Raw genomic sequence first — 16,844 nt, forward strand, 5'->3', positions numbered from 1 at the left:
CCAAACCCGTTTCGGCTTCTACTCTCTCTCTTAAAAAAAAAAAAAAAAAAAAAATCAATGGGGAAATAAAAGTTCTTCAAGGAAGGACTCTCCTGTTAATTTTGTTAGACATGGGCCCCATGCCCAGCTCAGGTCGTGTCACATGGGGGAGAGAGGGGTTTCCATTAATGCCTAGAGTTTACATAGTGATAGCAGCCAGTGTGTATTGAGTAATTACTATGTGCCAGATACTGTCCTCAGTGATTTCCAATATTAATTCATTTAGTCCTCATAGATACCCCATTAAGTAGGCACTTATTATACCCATGTTAGAAATGATGATACACAGAGAGTTAAGTAATTTACTTTAAGTGGTAGGTAAGGGAGGTGGATCTCAATCCAAGCAATCCAGCTCCAGGGCCTGGGCCCTTAACTATAGTCCTCTGCCCTACAGCATACTTTACAGCAGGAACTATGGGCTGTGGCCCAAATTCAGACGTAAAAATGGTTTTAATATCTTTAAAGGATTATTTTTGAAAATGAGGGTGTAGGGACTGGGGAGAAGAAGAATTTATAGCAGAGACGACATGTGGTCCGCAAAGCCTAAATGGACTGTTTGGCCCTTGACAGAAATAGTTTGCTGGGACCTGCCACCTGTCTCAGGCTTGCCTTGATGGGTGCGGTGGGCAGACTAAGTTTCAAAGGTGAGACCAGCAAGCAGTGGTCAAGACTTCAGCCTCCCAGGACGTAGGAGGCCTCATGAGCCGTCTTGCTTCTGTTTCCTTCTCCAGGCTGAAGACATGAATGTCAAGTTGGAGGGGGAACCTTCGGTGCGGAAACCAAAGCAGCGGCCGAGGCCTGAGCCCCTGATCATCCCCACCAAGGCGGGCACTTTCATCGCCCCTCCGGTGTACTCCAACATCACCCCGTACCAGAGCCACCTGCGCTCTCCTGTCCGCCTGGCTGACCACCCCTCTGAGCGGAGCTTTGAGCTGCCCCCCTATACACCACCTCCCATCCTCAGCCCCGTGCGGGAAGGCTCCGGCCTCTATTTCAATGCCATCATGTCAACGAGCAGCATCCCAGCCCCTCCTCCCATCACGCCAAAGAGTGCCCACCGCACCCTGCTCCGGTCTAGTGAGTAACCCTTGCCTCGGGCCTGTGGAGAGGGAAGGCAGTGGGCAGGGATGAGACTCACTTTATGGGGCTGCTAGGGATTGGGTTGGAATGCTGAGAAAAGGGGCTCCACTCTCATCTCTGAGAAAGAGAAGGAAGTTGTCCTGGTTCAAGAATACATGTGGGTGGAGGAGGGGTGTCAGCCCCGCGGCCTGGGTTCGAATCCCAGTTGCACCGTTTACTGTTACATCCCCTGTGCGAGTCGTTTACACTCCCAGGACATCAGCTTCTTCAGTGTTTAGATGAGAATGTCAGTGTAGTGTTTGGTTGATGATGAAATTGCCAACATTCAACTATTTTTAGGCCCACATATAGTAGTTTCCTATGGTTCAGCCTAATAGCTTAGCTACCTCAGAAGGTTGTGGTGAGGTTCAGATGCATTACCATATGCACAGCGCGTAATTTCATGCCTGATGCGTCATGTTTGTTCTTACTATTACGTGGCAGATCCTTTCTCCTCGGTCATTTTGGCCAAGAGCAGACATTTTGGCTCGCGTGGGTTTGAATTGTTGAAAAATGTTGCCCGCTCTACCAAAAGATCCATTTCCCAGAAGGATGTGATAATGCTGTCTCCTAGGGTGGGGAGAGGATTCAGTGGGAGTAAATACTACCAGACATAGCGCAGGGGTGAGGCGGTGCCACCACCAGATGAACCTCTGAGCCTGACCTCACCCATGGCTTAGCTCTCTGGTGCCCCCTGGTGTCTGTGAGTGAGAAACGGCTCGCCTGGGCTGGCTGGCCTTCCGCCCTCACACTTCCACGCCAAGATTCAAAGCTGCTCTCCCTGCCTGGGTTGTGCAGGAAGAAGTCACTATAGGGACCAGACTAGTAGCAAAGAAAAGGTCTGTCCATGCATGAATATTTACCAAGAACTTGGGTGTAAAGCCTCGAATCGGGTCCTCTGAGGGCGCCAATGACATGGGGGGACACCATCGTCTGTTCTAAGGAAAATACGGGGTCCTTAGAGAGTTGACATGGAGGCCTGGGAGACAGAAAAGCAGAGGTTCCTTGCGGTGTGGGATCAGTGAGTGAAGCAGACCCTAAGCTCCAAAACCTGCAGAGGCTGCTAGCCTGGGGTAGGGAGGGAAGCATTCACGAGAGGGTGGGGCTAGAGCTGAGCTTGAACTGTGAAGGGGCGGGGAAGGCACTCTAGGCAGAGGAAAGGAGTGGGACAAAGACATGGAGGTAAGACTGTGCAGGGAAAGTGAGGGCCCACGTGTAACCAGTCTGCTGGGACCCAGGGCCCAGGCGGGAGGGCGGTGGGAGGCCGAGGTGGAAGGGGACTGATGAGGAGTGCAGGTTTTAGCTCACGTTGCAGAGAGGAGTCAGCAAAGATTTTGTTTCTGCAGCAAGGGAGTGTCTCTTGATCATGTGAGGCATGAGGAGATTAGCTCAGGAGAAACCGAGGCAGAGAACCCAGCAAGGAAGTGAGAACACCATTATGCAACAGCGATCTCCTTCACCACCTCCCCGAGGTGCAGAAAAGTTTCGGCCGCCTTATTAGTACAAGCACAGTTTCATGTCGGAGTTAACCTGGCGTGTGGGGAGCTCCCAGGGCTAGGTTTTGTGCATGATTTCATTCACTCCTCACATTATTAACCGTAGGAGCCCCTTTCAGGGGGTGTGGAAAATGGAGGCACCCACATATTTAGTAAAGTTGCAGTCAGTTGTCACCATGGCAGGCTGGGAGCCGAGACTCAGGATGCCTGATTTCCAGGTGTGAACCTCTGTGAGTCACCACTGTGGTTCTAATGCTGGGAGCAGCCACCTAGGGTTGGGGAGGGAGGGCTTTGCTGAAGGGAGGAGGGTACGGTCTACCAACCTGCCTTTTGTCCCCTAGATAGTGCCGAAGTCACCCCACCTGTCCTCTCTGTGATGGGGGAAGCCACCCCAGTGAGCATCGAGCCGTAAGTGCAGCCCTGCCTCTGGCCGTGGTGTGAGGGTGGCCAGTGGGGTGCAGGCATTCAGGCCCTTGGAGGAGAAGCGGGCTCTGCAGGGCCTGCAGAGGGCTGGGCGGCCTCTCTGGGCTTTCTTTTCCTCGCCCTGCTTCTGTGTGGAAGTTGCAGGAAAAGGAAGGGGCCGGTCTGGTTTGCATTTGCCTCTGAGAATTAGAAGGGTCGTCGGAGAGACTCCTTCCCTGCCTGTAAACCTGGAGCTCCTTCTTCCCTTCCCAGCACCGGGCCTTGCCTTTCTGGCAGCACTCGGTGCCATTTGCCAGGTGTCCTCCCAGAAGCCAGATTGCCTTAGACCAGTGGTTCTCAACCTTCCTAATGCCGTGACCCTTTAATACAGCTCCTCATGTTGTGGTGACCCCCAACCATACAATTATTTTCGTTGCTACTTCATAACTGTAGTTTTGCTACTGTTATGAATCGTAATGTAACTATCTGATATGCAGGATGTATTTAGGCGACCCCTGTGAAAGGGTCGTTCGACCCCCAAAGGGGACGCGACCCACAGGTTGAGAACCGCTGCCTTAGACCCAGCTGAGGCCTTGCCATGCTCAGCCTGTCAGCTGCCCTCTGCATCTTCTCCCGTCCCCCAGGGAGAAAGTCAGATTCTGCCGCCTGCTCCCCCCCCCCCCCCCCCAGCAAAGTGAGGCCTCACTCTCTGCCCTTTCCACCCCTGCAGACGGATCAATGTAGGCTCCCGGTTCCAAGCTGAAATCCCCTCCATGAGGGACCGTGCCCTGGCAGCTGCAGACCCCCACAAGGCCGACTTGGTGTGGCAGCCATGGGAGGACCTAGAGAGCAGCCGGGAGAAGCAGAGGCAAGGTGAGTGGGGACTTGAGCCAGCAAGCCAAGATGGTCTTGGGTAGGTGGGTGGGCTGGTCGTAACCCCGCCCAGCCCAGCCTGCCCTGAAAGTGATTTCCTCTCCTCCCTCCCCATGCTCCCTCCCTCCCTCGCTCCCACAATGCAGTGGAAGACCTGCTGACAGCTGCCTGCTCCAGCATTTTCCCTGGAGCTGGCACCAACCAGGAGCTGGCCCTGCACTGCCTGCACGAGTCCAGGGGAGACATCCTGGTGAGACACCACCCCCAGTGGAGGGAAGGGCCTCAGGGAGGCTGGCCTGGATCCATCTCTGCTGCCCAGGAGCCAGGCCTGCTCACATGCTGATTTGAAACAGGCTGGAGGGTCCAACCAAGTTGGGGGTTGTAAGGGCTCAGCCCAAGGAAAGCCTAGTTCTAAACTCTGCAGCACAGGCTCGTGCCATCCACCCCAGTCCCTGACTCTGGGTCACTGGGTCCCCGCCTCAGACAGAGCGGCACTGAGGGCCTTGTGCAGCTGTGATGGCCTGAGGAGGCCCTCTAAGTTCTGCCCACTGAAACCCTGCCAGGCCCTGACTTTTCTTCACTCCCCTTGAAGGAAACGCTGAATAAGCTGCTACTGAAGAAGCCCCTGAGGCCCCACAGCCACCCACTGGCGACTTATCACTACACAGGTGGGCCTGGGGGGGTCTCCAGCCTGGAGCCTCAAAGGGTCTCCCATCAGTGGGGCCCAGTTAGTGCTGAGTCACAGCCCTGGGTGGGGGAGATGGGGGGTGGGTAAGCCAAGAGCCAAAGCACTGACTCCAAAGCTGGGGTGGCTCTCCAGGGGCTAACTGTGCCCTGGAGAGGAAGACAGGAGGGTGTGGGCAGGTGGGAGCCCGTCCAGGCAAGGAAACCCAGGACCCAGTACAAGGGACAGGGATCCGGGGACTGCCATCCAAACTGGCATCTGGTACCGGGAACATAGCCAACCCCTGGAGTGCCATGTCCCATTCTGGACCCTGTGCTTGAAGAGGGACATGGACCACTGGGCATCATCATAGCAGCTACTGTTACCGATCCCTGTGGAGTGGTCCATGTTGTCTGTGCCAGGCTGGGCACCAAGGGTCTCACATGCATGACCTCATTTAGTCTGCACAACTGGGGAGCCGGCTTCTATTATTAGTTCTCGCTTCACAAGGGAGGAGAGTGAGGTTCAGGGCCAAGTGATGGGGCTAGTAAGTGGCAGGAGCAGTTTGTGGAGCCAGCTCTGACTTGACAGCTGGTCAGAATCGCCCCCCGTGATGCTCACAGTCCTACCCACTTCACTACCCCGGCTTCCTGTTTGCCCCGCAGGCTCTGACCAGTGGAAGATGTCTGAGAGGAAGCTGTTCAACAAGGGCATTGCCATCTACAAGAAGGATTTCTTCCTGGTGCAGAAGCTGGTGAGCTGGAGCTCTGTTTAAGGGGCATGTGAGGGCAGGAGCTGCCTGTAGGATTTGGGGTCCCCCTATCAGTGGGGGCCTGCAGTCGCTTACCAACCCCTCTTCAAAAGCACTAAGTAGCCTCAGAGAATTTTGTAAACAAAACAAGCAGGGGGGAAAAATAAGGACTCCCCGCAGCCCTTGATTCTAAGCCCCCTTCCTTCCTTAGGATAGTGTGGCCACACCCTGGGGTCTTAATCCAGAGAGAAGCCTGAATGGGTATCAGACTCAGTGGCATCAAACTTGAAATAGTGGTGCCCGGCTGGCATGGCTGAGTGGTTGAGTGTCGACCTATGAACCAGGAGGTCTTGATTCGATTCCCAGTCAGAGCACATGCCCAAGTTGTGGGCTCAATCCTCAGTGGAGGGTGTGCAGGAGGTGGTCAATCAATGATTCTCTCTCATCATTGATGTCTCTACCTCTCTCACCCTTCCTTTCTGAAATCAATAAAAATATATTTTTAAAAAACAAAACCCAGCCGGTTTGGCTCAGTGGATAGAGCGTCGGCCTGTGGACTGAAGGGTTCTGGGTTTGATTCTGGTCCAAGACACGACCCTTGGTTGCAGGTTCCCCAGCTCTGGTTGGGGTGTGTACAGGAGGCAGCCAATCGATGTGTCTTTCTCACATCAATGTTTCTCTCTGTCTCTCCCTCTTCCTTCTACTCTCTCTCAAAATCAATGGAAAAATATCCTCGGGTGAGGATTAACAAAAACAAAAACAAAAAAAACCCACAACAACTTAAAATAGTGGCTTACCCAAGGGAGAGCTAGAAGAGAAGGAGGGTTGCAGGCCGAGCTGAGCCCTTCCCCAGGGGCCTGGAGCACCCGAAGGCCACAATTAGTCTGTGGGAGGAGAGGTCACCCTACGATAAGGGGAACTGAGAGCAACGAGTGACTGGGTAACTGAACTGGGTGGGGGCCTCTGCCTACGTCTTGTCAGACCCAGGGCTTCTTTCCAGTAACTCGGCTGACCAGGTAGAGGAGGCCGGAGCCTAGCTGTCCTGGGCTTATCTTGTCCTCTCCCTATGTTCTTCTGGGGGGCTAAAGGGCTTTGCTAATTTGCAGACGTGCATCTTCCCAACACCCCCGTCTGGCAAAATCTGGGCTGTGGGAGAGTGAGTTGTGTGGCTCACTGAGGGAAAAGGGCTCCAAGAACGCGCTCTTTCCTGTTGGGATGGTAGATGGTGCCAAGGATGGCTCTGGGGACCGGACAGAGTGCGGATGAATTCTCCTACAAGGGCCCTGTTGTGAGGACAGACATCTGCTGGGTTCCTGGTTGGGCAATATTTCAGGAGCCCCTAATGCCTTCATGAAAAGAACAGACCAGTAGTCAAACAGATGATCAGAGAGAATTGGCAGTAAACGTGCACACGGGATCTAATTAATGAAGTTGTGACTTGGCCATTCCTGGGAGATGGAGCATGTCTATTTCTCCTCAGGCCCAGAGGACCCTCTCTGCCTCCTTGGGCTCTGTGCATAGGACCTCAGTGCTGCCCAGAAGCTGGCTGAGCAGTCCGCGAGCCTGGGGGAGTGAGAAGAGTCAGAGAAAACAGCCTGTGTTTTCTGTGTGGGGGAAAGTAGCCCAGAAACTAAATCCAGTGGCCAAATAGATTTGTGAAACGGGAGGGCTAGGACTTCAGAGCGTGGGAGGCCCTTAGAGATCATCTGGTCTCACCCCACTCACTATTTACACATGAAGAGACTTGTCCAAGGCCACACAGCTACTCAGTGGCAGAGTTAGAACAAGATTTGGGCATCCTGCTTCCGTTTCGGGCTTTGCAGGGCTTATTAGCCTCCCTCGATAATTTGACATTCCTCTGTCCTCGCTTGTCCGTCGCTGCCCCTGGAGAGGAATGGAATTGTTTGTCCACACTGATGAAGGGAGTCTGTGTTGCAAGGTCTGTCCTGGCTTTGAATGTGGAGGGTGCCCAGACCTTTTTCTTTAAAGAATCTTTTTTTTTTTTTAAATCTTAGAGAAAGGAAGAAGGGGGGGGGGGGGGGAGAGAGAGAGAGAGAGAGAGAGAGAGAGAGATGTTGATCGGCTATCTCCTGCACACGACCCAACCAGGGATCAAAACCCGCAGCCTGGGTCTGTGCCCTGACTGGGAATCGAACCTGCCACCTTTTGGTGTACGGAATGACGCTCCGACCAACTGAGCCACATGTGCCAGGGCCAGACATTTTTCCCCTTTAACTTTTTATTTTGAAAAAGTTCAAACTTGCCAAAACCGGTTTGGCTCAGTGGATAGAGCGTCGGCCTGCGGACTGAAGGGTCCCGGGTTTGATTCCGGTCAAGGGCATGTACCTGGGTTGCGGGCGCATCCCCGGTGGGGGATGTGCGGGAGGCGACTGGTCGATGTTTCTCTCTCATCGATGTTTCTGACTATCTCTCTCCCTTCCTCTCTGTAAAAAATCAGTGAAATATATTAAAAAAAAAAAAAAAAAAAGAAAAAGTTCAAACTTACAGGAAAACTGAAAGAAGAGTATAATGAACACCTGTGTACCCCTCACTTAGATATGCCAGTTGTTAACATTGGCCACCTTTGCTTTCTTTCTGTCTATATATAAACTTAAACATGCACCTGTTCTCTCTCTCTGTTTTCATTAATAATTAAAAGTAAGTTACAGCCATCATGACACTCGACCCAAATATTGTCTAAAAACCAGGACATTCTCCTGTAAAACTACAGTGGCATTATCATCAAAGAAACTTAAACTGATAAATAACACGCTCTAATATGCAGTCCATATTCAAGTCTCCCCAATGGCTCCATGCTGTACTTTTTAGCTTTTTCGAAAAGTAGTGCTGAAGCTTGGGTTAGTTGGATTGGTCAGTGGTTTGTCAGAGCAGGTGTTAGAGAGATGCTTATATTTGGGGGATTGATTGAGTTTAGTGTTTGCTAAGTTTAAGGGGAGACATGAGGAAGGCTGGTGTATCCTCAGGCAGGTGAACTGAACCTGGAACTCTGACCTCATTTTCGTTTCCAACCAGATCCAAACCAAGACTGTGGCCCAGTGTGTGGAGTTCTACTACACCTACAAGAAGCAGGTGAAAATTGGCCGCAATGGGACGCTCACCTTCGGGGATGTGGATACGAGTGACGATAAGTCAGTCCAGGAAGAGGTTGAAGTGGATATTAAGGTGATTTCCTTCCCATCCTCAGCTGCTGAGAGCCTGGGCTGGGTCTGGGTCCAAGGCACGCCCTCCAGGAAGGAGTCCCTGGAGGGCAGAGAGAGGAAGGCAGTGTCCCTGATAACCCCAAGTTGTTGATGTCCTGGGCTGGGCACTGGCTGTGGGCCTTTGGGTTTCCCTCTCTGTTGGCCAGTGACGTAGTAATAACACCCTGTGTTGATACAGAACTTGGAGGAAATTTCCCACAGTATTTGCACCAGCGTCAATTTATTGTCCCCTCATAGCACACCTCTAACACTGTTTCCCAAACTTTAGCCATTCATGTATCACCTTTTTGATTTCTGCTATTTCTGCATCCTACCGTATGTTACCATTACTATTTCTGTCATTTCCACATACCACTTGTGCTATTCATATTTTTAAATCAACTCATTTTTACTCTAAAGGCAAGTTGTATATCACAGTCATACATAGAAAACAAGTACTGCTTGGCGTAGACAGTTCGAGTAAAAATTAGTGTATGAAAGTCAAACAATGTTATTAAATTCTAGCTAGATAGTGTTATCTGCCAAGGCTCTGAAACGGAGGCCCGACCTCTCTTTAAGTCTGGAAAAGTGTAAAAGACACATTAACACGAACTGGAGACTTTCTCCTTAACATAATCAGGATTGAAAGAGGATTGAAGAGAGAATATTATTTAATTCTGTCTGTGTATCCACCTAAAGTCATTTCTGCGGCTATAAGCCCACACTGGGTGACATGCTGCTCTAAGGGGGGGTGGTTGGGTCCCCATTCTGCAGATGGGAAGGGGGCGGAGATACAGAAAGCGTTACAAGATAGTTGAGAATGGAGCGCAAGTTGCTGCCTGGCTCCACCAGACCGCCCTGCCCAAGAATGTGTCCCTGAGCACATCCGGGAAGATAGGTGGCCTGAGGGGAGGGCTTGGCAGGCTCCCTCCCTGCCCCCTGGCTGCATTTCAAGTGCTCGGTCTCATCCTGAAGGTTCCCAGGGCTCAAAGCTCGCTCTTCTCTGCCAGGCAGACTAGGTGAGGGAGGGTGTGGAGTCAGCACAGGAGGCCAGGCCAGGATTCACAGGGACAAGTGAGCCCTGGCTGGGTCAGAATCCGTGCTCTCTGGCTGCATGACTGAGCTCTGTGGCTGAGCTCTAGGGTCACTGCCCCTGTTCTTGTCCCCCATAGACTTCCCAGAAGTTCCCCAGGGTGCCTGCTCCCAGAAGAGAGTCCCCAAGTGAAGAGAGGCTGGAGCCCAAGAGGGAAGTAAAGGAGACGAGGAAGGAGGGGGAGGAGGAGGTGCCAGAGATCCAAGAGAAGGGGGAGCAGGAAGAGGGGCGAGAGAGAAGCCGGCGGGCAGCGGCTGTCAAAGCCACACAGACACTACAGGCCAATGAGTCGGTAAGTGTGACCTCCACTGGGGGAGCCCAGGGCCAGGAGAAGGGCTGGAGCTGGGCCCGAGGGGGTGGGAGGGAAGGCAGAGCAGGAACATGACTAGGATTGTCATCATTATAAGAGCAGGAAATGTATTCAGTGCCTGATGCTATTAACTCATTTAATCCTCATAACTCTATGTGGTAGGTACTGCCATTGTTCCCATTTCACAGATGAGGAAATTGAGGCCCAAGGTCAGATCACTAGTAGGCAGCCTGACTCCAGAGGCTGCCATTAAATGTCACACTCTACCGCATTGGTCTCTGAGACTTAGCGAGCAAGGGTTTACGAAAACGCAGAAGGTGTGTGGGACATGGGGGAAGCATTCATGAGGTGTAGCTCAGGCAGGGCTCCCCTAAGAGAGCTGTGTCCCTGACAAAAATGTCTGGAACTGAGCTGACGCCATTCGTGTAATAATAACGGCCCCTCACCCATGTTCTCTGCAAAGTGCTTTCCTGCCCCTGATCTCATTAATTCTGCACAAGAACCCCATACAGTGTGAACCCTCGCTTGGCAGAGGGAGGAAACCGGGCTCAGAGGTACTAAGTGACTTGCCTGAGGTTCCACCCCAGGTCCTAGCGCAGTGCTCTGTCCACCACATCACAGGCCAAGAAGCAAGACCTCCAGCCAGAGCTGTTCTTGTCAGGGAGGGTCCCCCGAGAGAGGGTGGGGATGGGAAGCGTCTGTTGGGGGAGCTGCTCTGAGAGCTTTTTATTTCGGTCTTGTACACTCTGTGGACAGGCTCAAGGGAGTTCTGCTGACGTTTGTCAACATTTTCCTGTAGGGTCGACCCAGTGCACATGCTTTTGACTTCTAATAGCCATCTGGGGCTCCCCTAGCCCCTGAGTACATGCCCTGAGCACCCTCTCCAGGTCAGCACAAGCTGTCTGTCCTCTGCTCTCTGGCACCTACCTGGCATTTCCCATGGTGGCTCATGGTGTCGTGAACTAGATGCCTGCTCATCTTCCCCTTCCACGGGACTGTGCACTCTCCGAGGAGGGGCTCCTGTCTGTCACCGCTGTATCCCCAGCACCTGTGCATCACATGGGCTTGAGTCTCACTTACGGAATCAGGTCATGATGGACTACATGACTGCAACATGAACACGTGTGTCATTCATTGAGACACCAAGTCCCGTGAGATACATGGAGAAGTTCTGTGGCAGCTAGGGTTGTCCCACAATTACCGTACCAGCAACTTTGTAAAGATAGAGTTGGCCAAAGATGGAATGGGTTGCTGAGAAGGCAGTGAGTGCCTTGTCACTGGAAGGATTCAAGAGAATGCCAGGGCGGAAGTGTCTGACCTTTAGGAGTCCTCTGGTCCCTAAAAGTCCAGAATTCGGGATCCTGTCTTCCCCAGATCTCTCAACGCCTCTTTGTTTGATTCTCTCCAGGCCAATGACATCCTCATCCTCCGAAGCCATGAGCCCAACGCCCCTGGGTCTGCTGGTGGCCAGGCCTCAGAGAAGCCAAGGGAGGGGCCGGGGAAGCCACGAAGGGCACTGCCTTTTGCAGAGAAGAAGAAGAAAACAGAGACATTTAATAAGACCCAGAATCAGGAGAACACTTTCCCTTGTAAAAAATGTGGCAGGTAAGATGTGTCTCCATGGGGACCGAGGAGGGAGAGTGTTGGTGGTTGGTAGGCGGTGGCAGGCGGGCAGGAGGAGGAGGTCCTCTGAGCCTTCGCCTTGTCTTCTGATCAGCTCAGAGGGTTTCTAGGGCTGTGCTGTCACTCAGCAGAGAGGGAAGATGGCACTGAATTCGGAACTCATCTCTGCTTTAGTGGGAGGGTGGGAGTAGGCTTAGAGGCATTCGCGGAGTCAGGAAGAGTCAGGGACACCCTCCCCCCCAGCTTCTCCCCCCACACACACACACACTCTCTAGCCTGGTGGCCCAGGGGGTGGGGACAGACCTCTTACTTGAGCCCTTCTTGCCTGGCTGCAGGGTGTTCTTCAAGGTGAAGAGCCGCAGCGCCCACATGAAGAGCCACGCAGAGCAGGAGAAGAAGGCTGCAGCTCTGAGGCAGAGGGAGAAAGAGGCCGCGGCGGCTGCGGCCGAGGCCGCTGCCTCCCCCCACCAGACGGAAAGCGCTGGAGAGAGGAGCTGAGGCCCAAGGCTCCACCTGGAGACCCAGGACTGGCCCCTCTGCCTGGGCGCCCGGCTCTCCCCGCACCAGCCTTGTCAAAGCGCCGCAGGCGCCCAGGAACTTACAGAGGGATCGAGGAGAGAGCACGTGGACTTTTCTCCGAAAAACAAATAAGACAATAAAATAAACAGCTCTTTTATTTATAAAGGCCCCAGGAGCAGTGTTAAGGGCTGCAGGATCCAGTTCTCTGTGCATTCGGTCTGTCGGAAGTTGTCCTCATGTTTTCCTGGAACTATGAGCATCCCTGCTTGCTGGGGCTGCCCTCTGGGAGGGGCTCCAGCCGTTGCCATGTTGCCACTGGTGCCTCTCACACTGGTTCCCCTGCTGCTGCGCAGTCTCTCTGCCTCCTCTGCCCCCAGCTCCTCTTGGTCACCATGGAGAGCCAAGCACAAGTTCACCCCCATGGCAGCATTATTCCTCCGCGCCAGAGGACCTCAGAGGCCCTCCCCTGAGCGCTGGAAAAAGGGAGCTCACCCCTGCAATCCGTGTCCAGGCCTAAGCTGGTCCAGGGCTCCTGTCCTCACAGAGGCCCCTCCCTTTGCTACTTGCTTGCAGCCTGCTGGGGCTGGAAAGTTTTCTTAAATGTTTGGGGAAAGGCCCATGTTCCTGCCTGCTGGAGGAAGGGGAGCTGTGAGGATGGGAGCTGCAGGGCTGGGCCTGAGGGCACTTGAGATAAGCCTTGGCTCTTCCTGCTTCCCACCTTTTTTGCCAAATACCTTTGGGCCCTAGAGACTGCTAAGGGAGCTTAGCCCAGGCCCAGCCTGCCCCTCCTTGGTGCAGGTTTCCCGCTTGCCTCTGTCCTGGCCTTGGCAGCTGCCACCTAACCCCACCCCGCCTGGTCCAGCGCTGATATCCACAGCCCAGCCCCCAGTCCTGCGTGCTGGAGATTTCTGGATCCTTCCCTGGGAGGGGGAGGTCTCCTAACCAGATTGGACAGGAGCCTTCATTCCTTGACTTGTGTCATTTGGGAGCTATTTATTTATTCTTAATATTTAATTTTTTAACATCCTCTCAGGGACCAGGGGCCACCTGCTTTCCAGAGGCCCAAGTGCATTTATCCCAAAACAAGGCACCTTCTTGGCATCTGCGCCACCCTCCTGTTCCCAAGACCCTACTGCCCCTCACCACACTGCTCTGGAAGCTCTTGCCAATAGGAATGATAGTGCCTGCTGAAAGAGGGTGGGAAGGTGGAAGGTGTCACACCTAGAGTAGCAGGAGCAAGGGGATCAAAGGCAGTTCTTGTTGCTACCTCTTCTCTCGCTGTACTTGCAAATTGCCTGAGAGGATTGGCTGGAGGCCAGAATTCTGGTTTGTTTCTGGCTTGAAGAAGCCATATTTGGCACGGAGTCACTAATGAAAGGACTGGAAGATTCTGGAGGCCCCTTCACTTGCCAGTCCCACAGCAGGGCTGAGTTATTTTTCTGATCTTGCCCCTCAACTGTCATTGTGTAAAAGAAGTTCAACGTGAATGCCAGTAAAAGGCAGGCCAACATGCTAGGAAGGAGCCAAAAAGCATTCTGCTAACTCATGAGGTAGCCGAAAGACATCGTGCTGGTAGCTGGGGGTAGGGAGAAAGGTTTTGTTTCTAAACTATGCACTATCAGGTATTTTTCAGCATTCATGCATTTATATGGTTCTATAAGATCCCAGCTACAGGAGCAACAAAGTTCTCCCCCCAGGCTCCTGGACAACTCCCTAGATTTCCAACTTCCCAGTTAATTTCCTCCATAAGCTTCTACAAACTCCGTATCCCAGACTGCAGACATCTGGCCTACCCTCCAGAAGCAGGAAGGAGCAGATTCGGTCTCTCCGCCTCCGCTAAATCACTTGTGTGACATGAGTGCCTTCACAGCTTTGCCCCAAGTGCTACTGACCTTTCCCAAGGTGTTTTCTATTTGAATTGTGTTTTGTTTCAGGCCTCTTTACGGACATGCGGTAACAAATCTCCTTTGTCTAGAGAGTGATTCTCCTTCTTCTAAACCCATGGAGACAAGACCAGGTGAATGTAGGTGGAGAAAATAAAAATGGTACCTCTCTGTATTAGTCCCACCAGAACGCGGCATTTTAGAAGGAAGGGTTCGTGCTCCAGGATGGATTTATATCTAGAACGCATTGTGAAAGTTAACACGCTTAGAGGGCAGATGCAATTGCGGCACGAGACCTGCCAGTTAAGTAGGTGCAGCCATAGGAGCTGGCATAAGTATACGTCCTTTATGGTGCTTTCGCCCTGTGAACACATTAGGCTCATCTTTAGTTGTTTATTTCTTCTACTCGGCGCTCTTTGCTTTAAGAAGTTAAAAATGACAAACACCTCCAGCTTCATAATGCCCTCCCACACCGTCTCACATAGCCGTCTCCCAGCCTCCATCTGCACTCGGCAAGGGCATGAAACTAACCTAGTGCCTGAATTTCCAGACCATTTCTGAGGTCTCTCACCCACCTGAGGACACAGTGCTTCGGAACTGTCCTCCATGCCTTCAGCAGCCCCCTTCCCAGCGGAGGTACACACCCATCCCTCCTGCCGCCCCACCTCCACCCCTGGCACAGAGGTCGTGTGCTGCTTATGCCTAAAGGGATCCCCTATACTTAACTGCCTCAGTGACCTAACCTTTCTTCTCATGTGCCAGAGGTTAAGTTGAAGGAGGAATACAACTTATACTCAAGCCCGAACTGTTTAAATATGCTTTCACTGGGGCAGACTGTTCTTGGATGGTATTTATTACCAGACTGGCCAAGCCTAGTAGGTTTACAGGAAGTATGCATACTTTTATAAAACAGTTGTATGTCCTCCACTATTTTGCTGTGTTAATCTTTGCCTCTGATGATTTGCAGCTGTTTCACCTTTTTCTCATTTGTCTCTCAGTTGAAGGCCTTGTTGGAGGGAACAGCACAGGAACAGCCTTGACAGTCTGTAATTATTGTATAAATATTTTAATAGCATATAAATAACTATATTCCTTTTATTTTGAAAAAAAATGATCAGACACTGCCTTTTGTGTGTTTGCTGCCTGTGGCACCCTTTTTTAAAAAGACTGTTACATATTAAAATAGTGTACATATATATAAATATTACCTCTTTTGCTGTACAGTTGTGATAGACCAGACTGAAGATTTTATTTTTTGTGTGCTTTTTATAAAAAAAAATTAATACACTAAAGAAAATCTTGCTGATGTGATTGTAATGTATCTATGTAACTTATTTACTTTTGAATGTTCTTCTGTATCTTTAAACCTTTTATTAAATAAGGTTTTAAAAATTCAGAGTTGAATGCTGTGTTCTTTAGGGGAGATATTCACCATCTGGGATTGACGTAAGTAGGCCTTGTTTTGCTTGCGGGGATTACTGGACATTTTTGAACCATAAGGATTCTGTTTTATCAGCCCATTGTCAATGATGTCAGAACTGGAGAAATTAACACACCAGCATTTTCCTGGCTATAAAGGTTACTGAATATAAATCTTTTAACACAATTTAAGAGCAATCTCAATTCACTGTCTCACACAAAAAACACGTAAATGGCACTCTTCCAAATTTTAGTTTCATTTGGATGAAATATGGAGGGCGGAGAATGCGATAAGGAAGCCCGGTGGCTGAAGAAGGTGTTTTCATGCTGAACCAGCCACAGTAGACCCGTTCGTCTTAACGGACGCATTTTCAACAGTATCATCTTAAATCCACTGTATTATTATCTTTTAAACGCGGTGCTTTGTTTAAAAAAAAAGAAAAAACCTCTGGAAAATGCTGTCACCATGGCAACCACTGGACCCCCTCCGCGGGCGGCGGGAGCGCGCGGAGCTCCGGTCCTCTCGGGCGCCGTTGCCATGACCACACTGGCGCTGGATGGGCCGCGGGGCGGGGCGCGCGGACGCCACGCACTGGGCCGGCCCCGCCCTGCACTGCGGCAGTAACTGCTCGGCTGGCTGCGGGGCGGACCACCCGGCGGCCGCTGAGCGCAGCTCTCCGCGGCCCGCCACCGCCGCCTAACCCGCCACCGCCGCTGCCCGCGCCTCCTCGGACCGAGGCCGTCCTCGCCGCCCAGTGGGCTCCCAGCGCCGCGAAGACGCTCCTAGCGGACTGACCCTGCCGCCGCCGCAGCGACCTCAGGACAGACAGCCACTCCCTCCGGGGGCGGAACAGCTCTCGGCCGCCCGAGCGCCCGGCTCCGACCGCGAACGCGCGTGGACTCCGGGAGCAGCGCCTGCCCCGCGCCCGGCGGGGAAAAGGAGGCGGCCACGCCCCACCCCCGCGCCCCGGCGGCCTCTCCAGCCCGGCGGCTCCTGCCCTCGCCACCGCCCTCGCCCCGAGCCTTCCCGCCACGAGGCCGCACCGCGCCTGCAGGCGGAGGACCCCGGCCGTGGACCCCGAGGAGGCGCAAGATGGCGGCGGTCGCGTGACGGGCGGACCGAGCCTGCCCGACGCTGCGCTCTGAGGACGCGCCGGCTGACTGCCTGGGGCAGCGCAGGTTCGACTCCGGGCCTGGCGCCGGTGGCGAACGGCGGTGGCGTCAAGCTCGCCTCCCTCGGGCGTCTCGGGGGGGCGGGAGTGTCTGCCGTGGTCCTCGGCCCGGGGCGCGGGGAGCCGGTCTGACCCGTGTCTGTGGAGTGGGGCCCAGGGAGTGGGAAGATGGCGATGACGCTGTTGGAAGACTGGTGCCGGGGGATGGACGTGAACTCCCAGAGGGCCCTGCTGGTCTGGGGGATCCCGGTGAACTGCGACGAGGCCGAGATCGAAGAGAC

At 53.0% G+C, this 16,844-nt stretch overlaps 1 protein-coding gene across 9 annotated transcripts in view; it reads left to right on the forward strand.

Moving 5' to 3' along the window:
- The window catches only part of MIDEAS (mitotic deacetylase associated SANT domain protein), a 66,564-nt gene extending 51,198 nt beyond the window's left edge, over positions 1–15,366 (forward strand). For 6 of the 9 annotated variants that reach the window (XM_059690904.1, XM_059690944.1, XM_059690934.1 and 3 more), the window contains 10 exons: positions 771–1,116; positions 2,996–3,062; positions 3,787–3,929; positions 4,076–4,179; positions 4,522–4,597; positions 5,259–5,347; positions 8,378–8,527; positions 9,717–9,929; positions 11,356–11,552; positions 11,906–15,366. In XM_059690904.1, coding sequence (XP_059546887.1) covers positions 771–1,116; positions 2,996–3,062; positions 3,787–3,929; positions 4,076–4,179; positions 4,522–4,597; positions 5,259–5,347; positions 8,378–8,527; positions 9,717–9,929; positions 11,356–11,552; positions 11,906–12,068 — 1,548 coding nt within the window. In that variant the 3' untranslated portion in view covers positions 12,069–15,366. Of the gene's footprint in view, positions 1–770; positions 1,117–2,995; positions 3,063–3,786; positions 3,930–4,075; positions 4,180–4,521; positions 4,598–5,258; positions 5,348–6,824; positions 7,307–8,377; positions 8,528–9,716; positions 9,930–11,355; positions 11,557–11,905 lie in introns of those variants that run through there. The other 3 variants (XM_059690949.1, XM_059690957.1, XM_059690966.1) reach the window with 3 other exon arrangements.
- Positions 15,367–16,844: the final 1,478 nt, after the last annotated feature.

The sequence above is a fragment of the Myotis daubentonii genome, chromosome 1 (genome assembly GCF_963259705.1).
Source record: "Myotis daubentonii chromosome 1, mMyoDau2.1, whole genome shotgun sequence".
Taxonomy (NCBI): Eukaryota; Metazoa; Chordata; class Mammalia; order Chiroptera; family Vespertilionidae; genus Myotis; species Myotis daubentonii.